Source organism: Rhinoraja longicauda, chromosome 6 (genome assembly GCF_053455715.1).
Source record: "Rhinoraja longicauda isolate Sanriku21f chromosome 6, sRhiLon1.1, whole genome shotgun sequence".
NCBI lineage: Eukaryota > Metazoa > Chordata > Chondrichthyes > Rajiformes > Arhynchobatidae > Rhinoraja > Rhinoraja longicauda.
The window spans coordinates 34,691,204-34,708,386 of NC_135958.1; the positions used below are offsets into that span (position 1 = coordinate 34,691,204).

Sequence of the window (17,183 nt, forward strand, 5' to 3'; positions counted from 1 at the left end):
TGTCACGCTGTGAAAACAGAGAGGATGAGACAGAGTTTCTTCCCACAGGCCATCAGGACTGTTAACTCTCATATCACCAGGGTCTAATTTAATTTATTGTATTAATTTATTTTTTGTGTAGTTTTAGCACAATCCACAGGCATTGCCACTTTCATTTCACTGCACATATTGTATATATGTGTGACAAATAAAGTTGACTTGACTTGATGTTTGGAAGCATGCTACTATATGGACAGGATACAGCAAAAATAATCCACTGGTCTTGACATAAAACGATCCGGGTGGAGTCCATTCAGCCCATTTGGTCCATGAGGAATCGAGCAGACCAAAGCACCTCAGTCCCATTTCCCTTCCCTCTTTGACTCTAATACTCACATGCCTAATGAAAACACTTCTGTGGTTCTTTTTTCCGCCTTAGCTATACTGAATAATAATTTATATTGTCAGAGTAAGAACAAGCAAACTCCACCATGGGTCAGGATTGAACCCAGAGTTCGGGTACCATGAGTCAGCAGCACTAACTGCTTCAGCACTCCTGTTCTGAGATGGATGATATCAAGTATGTAAAACACTCCCAATGGCATCTCAAGGAGTTGATTCCCCATCAATAAAGACCATTAGTACTTCTTAATTAGAGCAAGTTGTGTTCATTGGACCAGTATAGAAATGCATAGGAGCCAACTCCTCAGATCATACTGGTCCAATGAACACAATTTGAAATAAAATATAGAGAGGACTAGTTTGGTATCAAATGTAACTTTTATATTTCTCTTTCAGATTTGTGTGTCTGCACAGTAGCAATAAATGTATTAAACATTTAAGTGTTTGGATATAGAGTCATAGAGCCCTACTGATACATCGAGGAAACAGGCCCTTTGGCCCAACCTGCCCAAACCGGCCAACATATCCCAGCTACACTAGTCCCACATGCCTGCGCTTGGTCAATAATCCCTCCAAACCCGTCCTATCCATGTACCTGTCTGACTGTTTCTTAAACATTGGAATAGTCCAAGACTCAATTACCTCCTCTGGCAGCTTGTTCCATACATCCAGCCTTTGTGTGAAAAAGTTGCCCCTCAGATTCTTATTAAATCTTTTCCATTTCACCTTAAACCTATGTCCTCTGGTCCTCGATTCACCTGCTCTGGGGGGCAAGAATCTCTGTGCGTCTACCCGATCTATTCCTCTCATGATTTTATACACCTCAATAAGATCACCCCTCATTCTCCTGCACTCCAAGGAATAGAGTCCCAGCCTACCCAACCTCTCCCTATAGCACACACCCTCCAGTCCTGGCAACATCCTCGGAAATCTTCTCTGTACCCTTTCCAGCTTGACAACATCTTTCCTATAACCTGGTGCGCGGAACTGAACACAATACATATAAGATGTATGTAAGTAACAAGAATTTACTGAAGAAAGCCACAGTAGACTTAAATGTTTAAACTGCCAAAATGTTGCTGAGATATATTTTTTAATAAGCGTGCTTGCATTTTTTTTGTTGTGGATTTATTTTCTTATCAAATCAGTATTTTCCTTTTTGCTATGTTGCCCTGATGCAGTTGACAAGCAGATCTGTCAATGCCTTGCAATGATCATTTAGGGTTAAAAATAACAAGTTGTGTAATGCTGTATTTAAATTAACGTTTTCAAAGATACTTACCAGTAAAACATGTGCGCCACTCTGGAAATAAGGCTGCATATATTCACAGAGCAATCTTTTTGTTATTTTTGTAAATGATTTCCCGCTGCATCTGAAATAAAATGTGCCCTGCAAAAATAGCCATGATTGCTGTGTTATACTGACAGAGCAATATTTCATGAATTGCTTCTGGTTCTATCCACAGCATTTCAAGGGAAAAGAATTAGCTATAAAAAGGGAATAAGTTCTGGCAATTAAATAAAGGCAAAACATCACTTCCATTTCCTCGTTTTGCAAAACAAGTGCTGTCCAGGCGTTTGTTAGATATTTTTATTGATCACATTATTTTGTTGGGTGACATAAGATCTAAAACATTTTTTTTTTCCCCTCAATCGAACAGTGGTAAGGAAATGTAATTTTGATCCTTTGTCAAGTGGGACAGCAACTTATTCAATTAGGAAAGTGAATTGAGACTTTGATGAAAGCTGCATTAAAGCTTATTTTTGTCATTCATCGTATGGGCTATTATAAATTCCACTAGTTTTATAGGATGCAGTGTATTCTTTTGCTGAAAATGAAATTAGTTTATGAAGCATTTGCTTTGATAAACAATACCTCCTCCCCCACTCCCCTCTGTAGACTTTTCCTACAAAAACAGAATATCAAAGCATTTGATGTCTCTGTGATTGCAATGGCAGATTTTGCCTGCAGGGGCTAGTCTTGCCTACAAATAATCACTCCTAATGCTTTGGGAACTGTGCCTGATAGACTATGAAAATAATGTTTGCATTATGACGGAAAGCAGTTAACCTGGAGTGTTAAAGGCTATTTGGGGCAGCGCAAAAAAAGGCCAGTAATTACTTTAATAATCTACACTTGCTGACTGGTGTGCAAAATTATAAATCCGACAGAAAAGGGTGGAATTGAATATCTACTCCTCACATTTATAATTTAAACGAATGCAACGCCACACAACAGGAATGTACAGGACTGCACATAATCCATTTGGCTTATGTTTTATAAGGTGGAACTTGCGCGCAAAACAATAACACAAAGGCCATGCAGTTTGAGGTATGGAGATAGTTAAAAAACAGTGTGCCCATTGGAGTATACGTGTGCTTTATCTTTACTGACAGATAGTTTGACCAGTGTTAGGTTATCCTGATCCATTCAGCATAGCTTCATTGCATCATAAATAAATCAGACAAATGACTTTTCTCTGAGGGTGAAATAAGCGCAAAGGGGAAATCTCTCTTGGCGCTCTATGAATCTCTCGATGTCAGCTGTGAACAATGAGTGAACTGCAACCAACCAATTACCCAGAATCCTTCCTCATCCAGACACAGAAATTATATTGCTGTATGATGGAGTTTTTGTATATTGAATTCAATAGTCCAGAGAATAAAAGAGAGGGGCAGAGGCTATTTAGATGAGTGCTACTTGCAGCTTAGGGCAGTTGTACCTTGATTATAAAAAAATTACTTTAATTTCCACCCCCACCCCCTCCCCACCTTGAACCCTTGGCAGGAATAGAAATGAACAGAATACCCTGCATTAGCCAGGAGTAATTTAAATATTGCATTAAAAAAGCATTAGTGCTGTTCTCCCTGGCTAATGTAATGACTATAATTTTTGTTTGTATCTTTCAGTTTAAACTTCATATCATACATATTGTGATTTAATGATTTTACTGCCTTCTTTTAGTAGCTAGTATTTTAGAGAATATGGCCAAATCTCATTATCATATATTTCAACAGTCTTTTATATTTTATACTTACCATTAAGAGTAGTTATGCATTAGCTATTATTTTGAGGCACATTGATGGAAACAACATAACTACTCTCTGCTTGTAAGACAAATGTATGTGAAATTCAGAATGTATAGTGGCTCAACTGTACATTGCATGGCATTATTGGCTTTGTGTGCTAATGTCGAATATTTATGCATGAAAATAGGATTTTTAGGCTTCATCTTGCAGTTAAGGTGTTAGCCAGAAGTGATTATTCCATCTGATTACTATGGTAAGTGTGTCAACCAGGCAGGAGCAAAAACACTTAAAAAAGGCATTTTAGGGTCTATGGATTTTCAAGGTAACCTAAATTGATGTTAAAAGTATGTAGGATCACGATAAATATGCATTGCATGGTAATTATCCTAATAACTATGGTTTAAAGTTCCTTCATATTCAGGGAACCACTGAAAAAATAACCATTTAAATTAAAAAGCGAATAGGCCCAAGAAACGTAGTATTTTTTAACTGGAGACCCTCAGCCAAATGGATTGTCATAGAAGAAAATAGCCACAAAGAGTCAACGTATTGAATATTGCTTTGGCCGTATGCTCAGCAACACATTTAATGAAACGGATGAAGTATCTGGTAAAGAGGGACTTTGGGGCACTGAAAGTTAAAACGGCCTAATAATTAGCCATGTTAAAACATGCTGTTAGCTTACTCAGTACCTAAATAGTGAGCAGGTATACAGGTGATAATTGGCAATGATTATTTGTACAGGCTTAGTCTTATTGAAGCCAGCTCTAATATACTTTCACTGGTCTACTCGGTGTGCTGTGCCACAGGTAAATCATGGTTCAGGTGATCAAATATATAAGCGTAAGCTTTGGTTGCTGTTTATATATAAAAAAATAATGTGTGTCACTGCGCTGCGTTTTGTTTCCACTGGAACACATTCTTTTCAGAGGTAGAGAAAGATAGCAGCGATGTGCTTTGGAAACCGACGCAGGGCACGGGATGCAGGGTGAAGGAAACTGATTGCACTGTCGTATTGAAGGTTTTCTAATTCACGGTGTCACTGTTCACAGCAACCGTCTGCAGCTGGCTACAAAGTAGAGTTTCTCATGTTGAAAGTCCAGACAGAAAAGATGCTGTGCCATAAATAAAGCAGCCACACACCTGGAATGAATAAATTGCTCGTGTTGCTATTGCAATATACTCGAGATTTATGCCCAGTTAGTGAATTTTAGGAAATTGGTGAGAAATGCGTTAAATTACCATGTAGATTGCTGGCTATCCATAGTTTTGTTTTACTTAATTGGCGCAAAGATTCTAAAGTGGTTCCAAAGTGCTTCAGTAATCAACCATGTCAAAAGAAAGGTGCTTAAGGAGTACCATTGTAAGATGGACTGCTTGCAAGCTTGATCAGCGTAAGAAAGCTTTTTAAATATATCATATTACCATTGTGGACCCCATGTGCCAGTGTATTAGAATTCTGTGGAACAACACAGACAGGCCAGTGTAAATTTGATGATGAATACTGTGTAGGAACAGAAGTCTAGTACATAACCTATAATTGATTAGGTGGTAGATGAATTAATATCCTTAATCTTTTCCATATTGCATAAAGTGGACTTGTGTGCCATCTTAAAAGAAGTGTTAGCCTTTAATGCACAGCCAGATTTGAAACAGTGCTTAATGTCCTCAATCCATCCAGTGTATTTATCCAATCCATGTCAGCGCTCTCATTTTTCCCCCTCTTTTACTAAGTGTTTACTCCTTTGGCAAGGAAAAAGCATTTAAAACTGATGTTCATGGTCTGATGCTTCAGATTCCTTCACTGCAGGTTTAAAAGGCTCCCTGTCTGAAATTCATCTCCAGTTACCATACACCAATCCCCCTGGGTCCTCCCGATATTTAGCAAAAAAAAAGTAGCCCTGCAACCACTTATGAGTGGGGTTTAATAACAGGCAAATGTGTTTCTTATTTTGCATCTTGTTAAGAAAGATGCATGCTATCAAGTAGTCTCCCGGTCTAAGGCTTGGTGCCGTGCCCACAAGTGTAACGATGGCCTGAGTGTTAACACCTCGCATCCCTACGGCCACTTAAAATCCCAGCTGAGCTGAGACAAAATGACTTCATTTGTGCACTGGGCCGATCTGCGAAAGTTCTTTATATCTCGTCCGCTGCCGATTTGAGCAGCATTTAAACGTGGAAATATGAAGTGCACACATGTCTGTGGTGCTGGAGTGCACACTGCTGATGGAGGCTTGGTGCACTGAGTTTTGTTCAGCAGAATCCTTCTGCAAGCTGATGTGTTAAATCTGGTGTTGCAGTGCATTGAGTTCAATATTCCAAGAGAATTTAATGTACTGTGGCAATGTTTTTTATACATAATGGATTCCCTTTGTTCTGAATGAAATAGTGGAGTTAGCAGGAATGTTACAAGCAAGAGGTTTTTTTGTTTTAGAAACCATTGACCTTATGTCAAATGTAAACCATCTCCATCTGGATAGCAGCAGTGGTATTCCTTCTATTTGATCCCAGTCTATGCCATACTTTTTAGCTTATGGTAATGAGCTGAGCATGCAGGTGCAGAACTTGGGCGTTGCATTTCCAGTTAGTTTCTTGTTTGCCTCGGAATATAGGATGTAAGGTCAAAGGAAGAGAACAGCTAAATGTCCTGAGAAATGCTGATGGCCTTTTCCCCCTTTCCTCCTTCGTTCCAATAATAGTGGAAAGATGAGGTTTTTAAAAATCTATTGTCAAACTTGCCCAGAGAGAATGATCTCAATAGAGGCAGCGGGAGGGTACTGCAATTGGCTCAGCAATTCTCTGTTAAGGAGTGAAAAATTACCATCATTTGCTGGTATCCAGACGGGACCCCTGCCGGAAGTGTGCAAGTCGAAATGTCAGGTGACGACGGAATAATGCTTGCCTGTGATGCCTTCTCCGACCAAGTAGCCTGCCATTATTCACTGTCTATTCTTATACACAAATTAAAGGCCACGAGGACAATAAACGATAGGGCATTCAGAGGGTATTTGCCAAGCAGCCAACTCCCTCCTGGGTAGTGTTAGAAATTGCCACAGCAAAAGAACGAACAGGTCATGTTTAAACTACCAGAAGGAATCAGCATGCTTTATATGTCCTTATTCACTGTGTGTTCCATTGTTATGATATTTTTGTTCTGCCGTTACTGCATTAAATTATAGTCCGCAAAGCCATAAAATGTATTAGGAGACCATATTATTTCTGGTCTCTGAGAGAAGACAGAAGACGGTTCAGAAATGTTTTGCTGTCCTTTTTAACTTTGAAGCAGAGGATGCTGTAAACCTGCAGCTCTCCAGAAGTTGCATTTCCACTTGACCAGAAGGTGCAAGGAGAGGTGACATGGCCACAGTGGATGATTCAACCGCTCTCTGCACTTATGCTGGGGACGTGAATATTCTGGTTATTCCAGCTGATTCAAACATCCATTTGCTGTCGTTCCAAGCCGAAGGCAGGAATGCAGTGGTTGGACACATCTTTTAACACTTCTTCCATTTACATCCTGCAAATAGCACAAATAATTATTGGCCTGATCAGATTTTGTTCGCATGTCATGGAATTTTCCACAGAGTTGAAAGCGCAGTTTTAATGATACATAAAAAAAAAAATCAGATATTTTAAACTGAAAAATCCCAAAGGTATGCCATCATAAAGTGTAATGTGAACAAAAGACAACTGCATGCAGGCTGATTTCATTATTTATATTAAAGATATACTAAGCCATGACTATCATTTATTTTTAATTTAATGCATTTTACTTTGTTCCTGGTGATAAAAAAAAGATAATTTGATTGAAATATTTCTGTTTTCCATTAATGGCTTTATAGCTTTTTGAATTTTAATCTACTTTATTTGTGTGTTTTAGGATTTATAGAGATGCCTTAATCCTTTGTCTAATAGCTGAATATAAGTAAGACGCACTGAATAGGCAAAGCTTAGCGCTAAGATTTAAGAGTAGACTTGTATCACTGTGTTACATATCAAATAAACGAAAATTATGAGCTTGTAGTCTTTTCCGTTTCTTCCACATACCCCAATTATTATTATTCTTTTGAGAACATATGTTTGATCGCATATTTCATTTTCATGTTATTTTTTAATGAACTTTTGTCTTGTTGTCTTATTTAAAGATTATTATGATTCAAATGATCTGAATCTTCAATCATTTATTAGCATTTATGAGTACTTGCGTTTAACAATAAGACCATGAAGAATTGTCGAGTTTGAAATATATTGAGGCTTTTAAAGTGTAAACAAATAAAGACCATGTAGTCCATTTTAAAATGGTGTTCATGATTAATGTTAGTACATCAAATGAAGCTCCAGATGCAAATGTGAGTTGTTCTAATACATGTCACATTCAGCAGAATATGGGGGGGAAATGCAAAAAATAATAGGAGGGTAAAGGAAAGAAAAAACAATCTCAGAAGGGCAGCTGTCCCACTCCCCAGCTTGGAAAAAGGCTGTTCAATAGGATTACTGTCCTCTCCCATAACCTATCAGTCGGCTGATCAGAAATTCATAATGCAGGCCATCTATTTTTCAGCTCCTGCAAGGTTGCATGATTGAATTTAAATGAGCAAATGCCAGAAGTGGGCTTTGACATTCACTCTTCATACTGTCTTTTTCTTCCCCCTGCTTGCCACCATCTCGTAGCATGCAAATAGGAAGCTGCGATGATCACAAGTGATCACAAAATGGAGGATTTCAGCAGAGCGAGGGGAGTGAGGGAAAAAAATATATAATGTAAATGGTTGCTGACGTGCTGTCAGTGGAGAAATTGCTGTTCTGAAGCCATTTGTGTTGAAATTAGTAGAAATAAAATGATCTCCGCACATCTCTGGACTGTCCTCCATTTCAGCCAGCCATTTGCAATCTCCCTATTTGATGCTGTTGATAATTACCCGACAGAAGCGTATTGCAAGTGTCTGAAATAACCAAAAATTATCTTGGAAGTGTAATGATACATAATACAGCGAGAAGCAGCAAATTTAGATCCCACTCGTGCATAAATAGACGAATTCTGCAGGAGTCCGTAATGCGAGTGGTGTCGTTTATGGGTGTACCTTATTAGTTCTAACAGGCTGGTTAGCATGGGGTCACCTCCACGGCTGCTGAACGTCACAGCAGGGTCATGCATCTTCAGGCTAAAACCAGGCAAAAGCAAGCTGAAGATTCTGTCAGATCAGTCCAGCATGCAAATGTTGTCTTTTTTTCTTTCTCTTTGTGCATGTGTATCTGCGTGTGTGGGTGCGTGGACGAGTGTGTCTGTTTTCTTTTCTCTTTCTCCACCAGCCTCCTCCCCCCTTGCTCTATATCTGTAGGACCATGTGATCCTGTTCTGGGCACGGGAGATAAAAGACGTACAGCAACATGGAAGGAAATAAAGGGAATAAAGGGCATCAGTTATCTTTGTTCCTTACCACCCCATCAGGCATTTGGATGAAATTTAAAACCTTTTTAAAAACTTCTTTTTTTTCAAAACAATTTTTCCGTGGCTCGTTTCCGTTTCCTTAAATTGACGAGTTTAAAAAAAAATGTGGCTTGCTTTCAATATGGTTGCCCTCTTTAAAAAACGGTTGTGAAATTTAATTGCCTCTTCCATAATTCGGTTCAGAATTATGTTTTATCATTTAAGCAGCATTTATTTTCGGTAAAATATGAGGTTGCATTTATTTTCTGGGGCCGGAGCGTTCTGATGTAGCTGCACCCTCTGTCATAAATGTTTTCATCAAATTCAGTTACCCAGAAGAGAGTCGGCAGACATGTGATTAAAATTATGTTTCTCTTCTAAAGTGTTCGATCAGTCCAGGGTGGACCTTTTCGAATGACAATTTCATCCGAATTTGTGTCACAGACGATTACTGAGTTATTTTTACACGAAGCAATTCCGAGTTTGAATATATGGAAGGCATTTGCACTGCTTTTAATCCCAGGCACATGCCTGCAATGTGGTTCTAGCCCCCAACCACCAACTCCTTACAGCAACGTCTGGGAAAGTGACTCTTACAAGTTACGAAAGCCTTCAGGTTTTCCTTTGTAAAGCGTTTAACTGTGACCCACCCCTCCTCTCTTCCCTCCCCCTATCCAAGGCTTCATGATGTCTTGCCTGCTGGCTTAACATGTAGTTGTCTTTTTATTTTTTTATATACCAGTCACAACTCAGAGAGAGGAGGGGATAGCAAAACCTTGAAGGATGGAGCTCAAAATTCAAAGCAGCCACAGGGAATTCCAAGGCAAGAGCACCAGGCAAACAAGCTGAGGTAAGGCAGTTCTATCCGCTTCCTCGTTTTATTTATGGCCTCGTAGTGCGAGACTTTAAAAAACTTGTACTTGACTGCCAAAGCAGATGAGCATGGAAATCATGTGAATATGCAAAGCAGGCACACAGGCTGCGTTTGTGACACGTGTATGTGTGTATCCATCTCCCCTCCTCCTTGCCTCAGCATCTGATCCTCAACAGATTGCTGTTGTTTCTTCTGATCACCAGCCCTGTGTGCAGAGAAGGGCTTCAAGCTCCGAATCATGACATGATTGCAGTGTTTTTTAATGTGTGCTTTTCTAGCTCATTTGCATGTCAAAGCCACGGAGGTGTGAGGGCAGAGATTAGTATGGATATGACATAATGATGTAATGAATTGAATGTGATCGCTTATGCAAGTAAGCAGGCAAGGACTTCTGATTTACTGTACAAGGTTGATTAGTGCCAGGGGCTGTCAGAATGCATTCTTTATTAGGGATGAATTTTTTGAAAAAATGATAGTGCTTTTCAGTTTTATTTGTTTTCACTGCAGCTTCATTTTTTAACCTGATTTTATTTGCATGGAATTTTATGATCATTAAACATGAAGCACAGCTTGACAATCAGACATTTATTGCCAAAATTTATTGAATCCACAGCAGAATTTGTGCACAAAAGATGTCCAGTTAAAAATATGGCGCACAAATATTTCTGCTTATATTATTACTTGTTATTTTTATTTATCAATACAGAGAAATCTAGAGCTTTACATTTAACAAAGCTGAAGTCAAAGCAGGGATGACTTAAACTGAGTTGAGTTTGCATTCAAAGTGCTGATGACGTGACATATCAGCCAAGTTTTACAATTGCCAGTTTATTAATACTTCACAGAATTTAATTTCAATGTTGAACCAACTGCTCTTTTATTAAAAAATATTCTACTTTTTAATTTTTAAATCAGATTTTCATTGAAGCACTTGGCCTGCTATTGAACAATGCTGTAATTCAGAAATATTGAAGGAAAGGAAAAGCACATTAACCTTTGTTTTTCATGGATTTCTTCCCAGACATTCATCCGCTTTTATACAAGTCAGAAGTCAAGTAAAATAAAACTTTGCGTCTGTAAAGCAGTGAGATGCTGTTTATTCTCCACCTGGTGTTTTAACTTGTAGAACGCCTGCTTTGCTGCCCCTATAAGCTTGCAATTGCGACAGAGCTCCCACCGAAACCCTAGTCTGTAGTGCCAATAAGAAAGAAAGGCAGAAAAGAGGATTATTACTATTGATCCACCCAAGGGGATCATTAAACATCAGTATCAATCCACAAATCAGCAGTCTGTGGTAGTTGCTTGGGCAGTCATTGGCAATTTGTCCCTATTAGATGGCCTTGCCCGAGGTGTCGATGATGAGAGTGTGTCTTTATCAGAACTTCAGATAGTAATTTTAGATTTTTTTCAAAAAATTCCCGGGTCACATCAGAACATGGACGCACAATATTTTGGTCTTTTAAAGGTGATATAGGCTTAATAAATGCACTGGAGTTGCCAGATCTTTCGTCCCCATTATTACTTTACGGAAGTAGATTATTCTTTCAGGGGATAGCAGTTTACATTTTATTATCAGTTAACTAAAAATTCATTTTAGATTGAATTAATAAGTTAAGTTAATACATATAAAATAAAATTCACGCAATGCAATGTATAAATAAAATAAATGTCACATCCTATGAGTTATATGTATTATGGAAAGGGAAATACACCACTGATTGTATCAGTAATTTACTGATCAAAAACTGATATTGATCTTCAGTAATCATAAATCCATAGTAGTTATTTCTTACTTCTCTGTTACTTTCAGGTTTTGATCATTGGCAATTTGGGTGTCTAAAATACAACATAGTGAATTACTTTCTACCATGTATTTTATTCATTTTCTTCAGGGTATCGATTTAATGTTTGGCTCTGTGAAGTTAACGATATAACTGCATGTAAAAAAAACAGTTAAAAGTAGATTTGTAATTTTTTTTCCAGATAAAATGCTCTAAAGAAATGCTCTCAATATTAAAGCAGTGATCACTGCATCACAATGGTTCAGTATCATACACATTCGATGTAACTTCCCCTTGATCAGTTCTTGTGGTTTTTCTATTTATTTACAGATGTGCCTTTCGCTCTCGATATCTTGATTTGCGTTTCTGTATTTATGAAGATTTTATTTTGTTGCAAAAATAACTAAGACTAAACCTTCTATCGCACACAACCAACCCCATGTCAAAACGTGAAGAAATATCTGTGAAACCCTTATTATTTATCAAGGCAGAGGTGATTTCATTCTCAATCTCATCATTGTACAGCAATAAATAGCTAAAGTTAGATGTACACCTGAGCCTCATTATTGGGACAAATGATTTGACTTCAGTGAGTTAATTGAAGCCCATTACTGATTAAATAGTTTCTTTCAACCTTAGTACATAAGCATTTAGCACAAAATGGTATATAATGAATTTTTATTCTTGGATAATTGTTATGCAGCATAATCTACACATTTTATAGTTTTGTTTTCATTGTGAGCCAATATATAATGATGGCCATTTTTATCCACATTTTCCCGTGGAAATACAGCTCAGATAATAAAAAATATATATATTATAAAGCAGATCTAATTCGGGATTACCACAAACTAACTGAAATTTAGCAACATATCATTAAATTATCACTTATATCACATCCCTATTTTAATCAGGACCCAAATAGGGAAGCATTAACTTGAATGCAGTATTTTAGAAAGTCTGCATTTAACAAAAGATTTTAGTGGTTTCCTTTTAAGGCTAAACCAAGCATTGACTTGTTATTAACAAAATATTAATATTCGTCATTACTTTCTTTATAAATTTAATCTATTATTTAGGTTGCTGACATTTCCAATAAATTCTAATCAGTACTTTAAATGTTGCAGTTAAAAAAATGGCAGTACCATTTTTACTAAATGGTACATTTGTACATAAAGCTAAGCAGTTTTCGCTCATATTCTCCTTGGCTAAAGTAGATGTTTTAGTTAATGTTTGATTCAAAGTAGATGCTTTACATTGATAATTTGCTCAATAATTTAGAAGCTAGATTTTGCTTTGTTTTTATGCCTTATTCCCGGGTCTTTACTAAAAACATGATTTCAATGTTATCCATGAGAAAGGAATTGAATCTAAGCTGCAACTCCTTCTATATGAATTGCTAATTATTTGTTCCAATTTTTACTCTAGTAATAAAAACTGAAATGCCACAAATTATTTACCAAAGGTCATTCATGGAAACAGATTCATTATTATTGTAACTGCAGAATAAACTAAGAACAGGGAATTGAGGATTAATATTACACCATGATATCTAATCAGAAATTGTGATGTTACAACGTGGAAAAGAGAAAATGTAGAATTGTTCAAACATAATGAAGCGAGAAATAAAATAGTAAATGCAGTACAAATGCAAATGAACTTAAGTACACGTTCTACCCATGTCCTTTGTAACACGTTACATATTTGCAGCAAACCTTTTATTGCATGCTTATTTACAAAAATAATCAAATGCAATCATTAGCTTTGCATTAATGAAACATAGATTTTGGATGAATATTTCATTTAATTGGATCTTTTAATATTATGCCACCTGAAGTCCACCATTCCAGGAGCTTTATTCCATGGATTAGCATGTTTAGTGTATGTTGAAGAGGGCCTTATCGCTGAACGATTTATGGAGTGTACAGTAATTTTCTGTTAATATGACTGTAAAAAAAGTCACAAGCCTTAGTGTGCACAGTTTTCATTCAGATTTTTATTATATTAATTATAAACTGCAAATTACTGACAAGATCAGAAGTAATTCCATAATGCTGTCAAAGACTTCATTTTCCTGGGTAGATGATGGATGTAGCAGAAGAGGTGACTTCCTGGATCATTAATGTATACTGTAGCTTTTGAGTTTTATTAAACTCAGTGCATATTATACACTGGTAGTCATTCTCCTTTCCATGACCGTGATTTCTGTATTACCATGAAATAGCTGTGGGTAGGCCTTTTCTTGACTACAAAAATGGTACTACGTAAAAATAACTGAAAGGAAATTAATACTGACTACTAGTCTGGCTCAGCCAACCCCGGCTCAATACCTTCCAGATTTCTCTTGCTACAACATTTTTGGCTTCCTCAGTTACAGTATTATTATTTAACTCTGTTAACCCTGGGTTTCTCATTGAAAGTTACCATGCATTCGTAAGATCCTTCGATGGGTCTGGAAATTTGGATTTAATTATTATTCCATCTTTGAATCAGAGCAGCTAATATTTGGCAGAATGAGAGCTTTTTACGATTCAGATGAATCAGTGCGCTTGGGTAATGCATTACATGCGCTAAATAGTGAGAGTGTGTGGATTGCAGATGCAAAAGTAATTTTATTTATGAAACAATGGCGTTCCATGCTTTGTACTTCCAAGACGAGGGGGTCAAGCGAAGAAAAACACTTCATCATTTTGGTTCAGTAAAACATTTCGGAGCCAAATAACACAATATATTCAGAAGAAATTTGATATCTTATAAGTTTGTTTCTCGTACCCTTATTTCTTAAGCAAAGAATATTTAATTTTGAATACTTGAGTTTATAATTTGAAATGTCTGCTTTTATGCAGTATTGCCTGTAGATGGCAATGCAGTCTACCTTCTTTGCTTTATCAAACCATTTGATTTTAAGACTGTACGTATCTCACTATTGTGTAAAATGATAGCTTTTTAGACAAAGGATGGTTTTTATTGGAATCTAATGATATATTTGTAATTTTTTTTAGTGTTCTCAAAATCTGGTGACGGTAGTGGCATGTTTGCATGATTTTAAATGTTTTTGTTTGGTTGCGATTCCAAAAAGCAAAAATATAGAGGGATTTTAAATTTGACTCCTGCAAACAAAGGAATCTTTTGACTATTATCCTTGAAAGATTTTGTAGTTGCATGCATAGATGCATATGTATATTGGACAATAATTTTTAAGTACAGGGATAGGTTCACAGAGCTTCTGACTTTCTTAAAAATTAACTCTTCATAAAGATTTTTCATGCAATTTTTTTTTTACAGGCTTCAATTAATTGAGCTGCTTTTCAAAATTTATGTCATTTTCGTTACAACTGCCCCTCTATTTTATAGAAGTGGTTCTCAGTGTAACACGTAAATGACACTCTACTTTTCATTTTTTTTAATGAAATTTCATATTTTTCATCGGCTTGACCCACAGTTGAATGCCTTTTATGTCTGGTGCTTTATGCAAGTGTTTTTGTTAAAATTGAGCTTGGATGTACAGTCCTTGAAGCTTCATATTTCTCATATGGAAATGAAACAAAGGAAAGCTCGGTTAATTTTGTGTGTTCCGGTAATTAAAGAATGAACTCTTTCCTTTCAAAGCAAGCTCTTGTTTTTCCTTACTGTTGTAAAACAAAATGTTGATTACTTTTGAATTAAGCAAGCTTTATATTTTTAGATCGCATTGTCTCCTTGACGCCTATTGATGTCAGTTCAATTTTTGACATTTTCTCATTTGGTAAGATTTCAAAATTGCCATCATCCTGCCAACGTGTCATGAAAAAATTGTATGAAAAATCTAATGGGTGTCTGCTCTGATCGCCTTCACCCGTGGCAGGAAAGACAAAACTGATGAAATGTGAAATGTATTCAGAGTGGTTTGAGACAACAGTGTGTCAATAACCCCTTTCGTCTTGTTATGCTCAATGCAGCATACACGCTTGTCGTGACACGTAGGTTTGTAGAATTTAGATTAACATTTTTCACATTCACCTAATGTACTGATTTATTCCTAAATAAAGGCACTAAAATATGTAATATCAGATAAGAAAATGAATAATTGTTTCACGTTTGAGGCTCCTGTTAATTTTGTTTTGGTTCACATATCATTTCAAACAGTGCCTGTGCAGCATGGGTGCTGTAAGACGCAGTCAAAAAAAGGATTTTACTTTTCCATTCGTTAGAACATGATTTATTTCTTATGGTTCTCATTTTAATGTTCTGGTCTCCACATTGAAGTAAGAAATTCTAGATATTCCTACAGTTAGTTTTCTGTGGCAATTCTTAATATGCATAGAAATTGGCCTGTTCAACGACGAATGATTTCTATATATGCCCTGCTTTAGGTCTGAGGTAAAAAGCATGCTCCTGTTATCAATTTTATATTGCTGTTTTATTTCTACTGCTCCCCAAACTTGCCTGCTGTAATCACCTTTTGTGTTAAATGCCAATCTGATACACTTCATTGCTACTTGATGCAAGTTTATTTTAAATGTAACATAACCATTACCTTGAATCTTAATAAATATGCAGGTGGAGTCTGGTTTTGAATAAAAAATACATAAAATAATAGTTTATTTAATTTGCACTAGAGAAGCAACTACAAAATGGAGGGACTGACATTTGTGTCTTGCAGGATATAAATGCATGCAACACAAATATATCCCTTTGGTGTATTTGCATTTTTGCTTCTATTAATAAGTGTGGTATTAACCGTAATTAAATGGCAAAAACAGAAAAAAGCCTTTGATGAAAATTTAACAAAAAGGTTAAGAAAAAGCCATCTAAAGGTGGTCATTATCTGTAAGCTCCAGATTCACTTGAGATTTAATGTTGCATACAAATTTATATTTTGAATGATATTTTAAAAAATCTAATAAAGAGTGATAAAGTATATAAAAAAAAATGCAATTGATGACTGCTGAAATATTTCTCTTAATCTTTAATATTTATCATGCAATATGGGCCATATTTATGAAATGATTACTTTGTTGCATCATTTTTTTTTAAGGATTTCAATTTTATTTCATCAAACATTTGTTAGCTCAATTAGATTTTAAATAAAATATAAGTAATATGTGCTGTTGATAGAAAGAATTATTTTTCAAATTCTGGTGTAAATGTATGTTTTATTTCAGTGGGTGAAGCTGCAAGACTTTCTTAGTCAAGGCAGCAGATTGCATTGTATTCAAAAGCTCATGTTTTGTTGCAGTCGTTTGAATTAGCAGGGAAATTCTGCAGCTTGCATCCGACAGTCTCATTCATTCCATTTTTTTTTTTCACACGAATTCAGTGAATGGTCTGCGAAGAGAAAATGACAGCTGATAAAGCATTTGTCTTTATTTGTCAACCAGTGCTTCAAATGTGAGAATTTGGAGGAAGAATTCCATCATGGGAATCATAAGGAAATGACCACAAAGAGGGCACATTGCTGAGACCAAAGATGCATATAGTGCCTTCTAACATATACCTTATTCATTTTTTTTCTTTGAACTCAGTCAGGGGTATAATTGGAATTCAGACATCAAAGAATTCCACCACTTATTCTATCTCTTTCATTGTGTATTTCAGTCTTTTTCATAATTCTATATTAATCTTATATTTGTTCGATTTTCCCCTTAAATTTTTTGCCAATTCATTTTGTTTAGTAATTGAAATACAGTCTGTGAATTATTTTTTTTCC

General features: G+C 36.3%; 1 protein-coding gene across 1 annotated transcript in view; it reads left to right on the forward strand.

Annotated features, from left to right (window-relative positions):
* The first annotated feature begins 2,654 nt into the window (after window positions 1-2,654).
* LOC144594712 (uncharacterized) overlaps window positions 2,655-17,183 on the forward strand; it is a 35,002-nt gene continuing 20,473 nt past the window's right edge. The window contains exons 1-2 of the mRNA XM_078401555.1: window positions 2,655-2,713; window positions 9,582-9,689. Coding sequence (XP_078257681.1) covers window positions 2,655-2,713; window positions 9,582-9,689 — 167 coding nt within the window. The remainder of the gene's footprint in view (window positions 2,714-9,581; window positions 9,690-17,183) is intronic.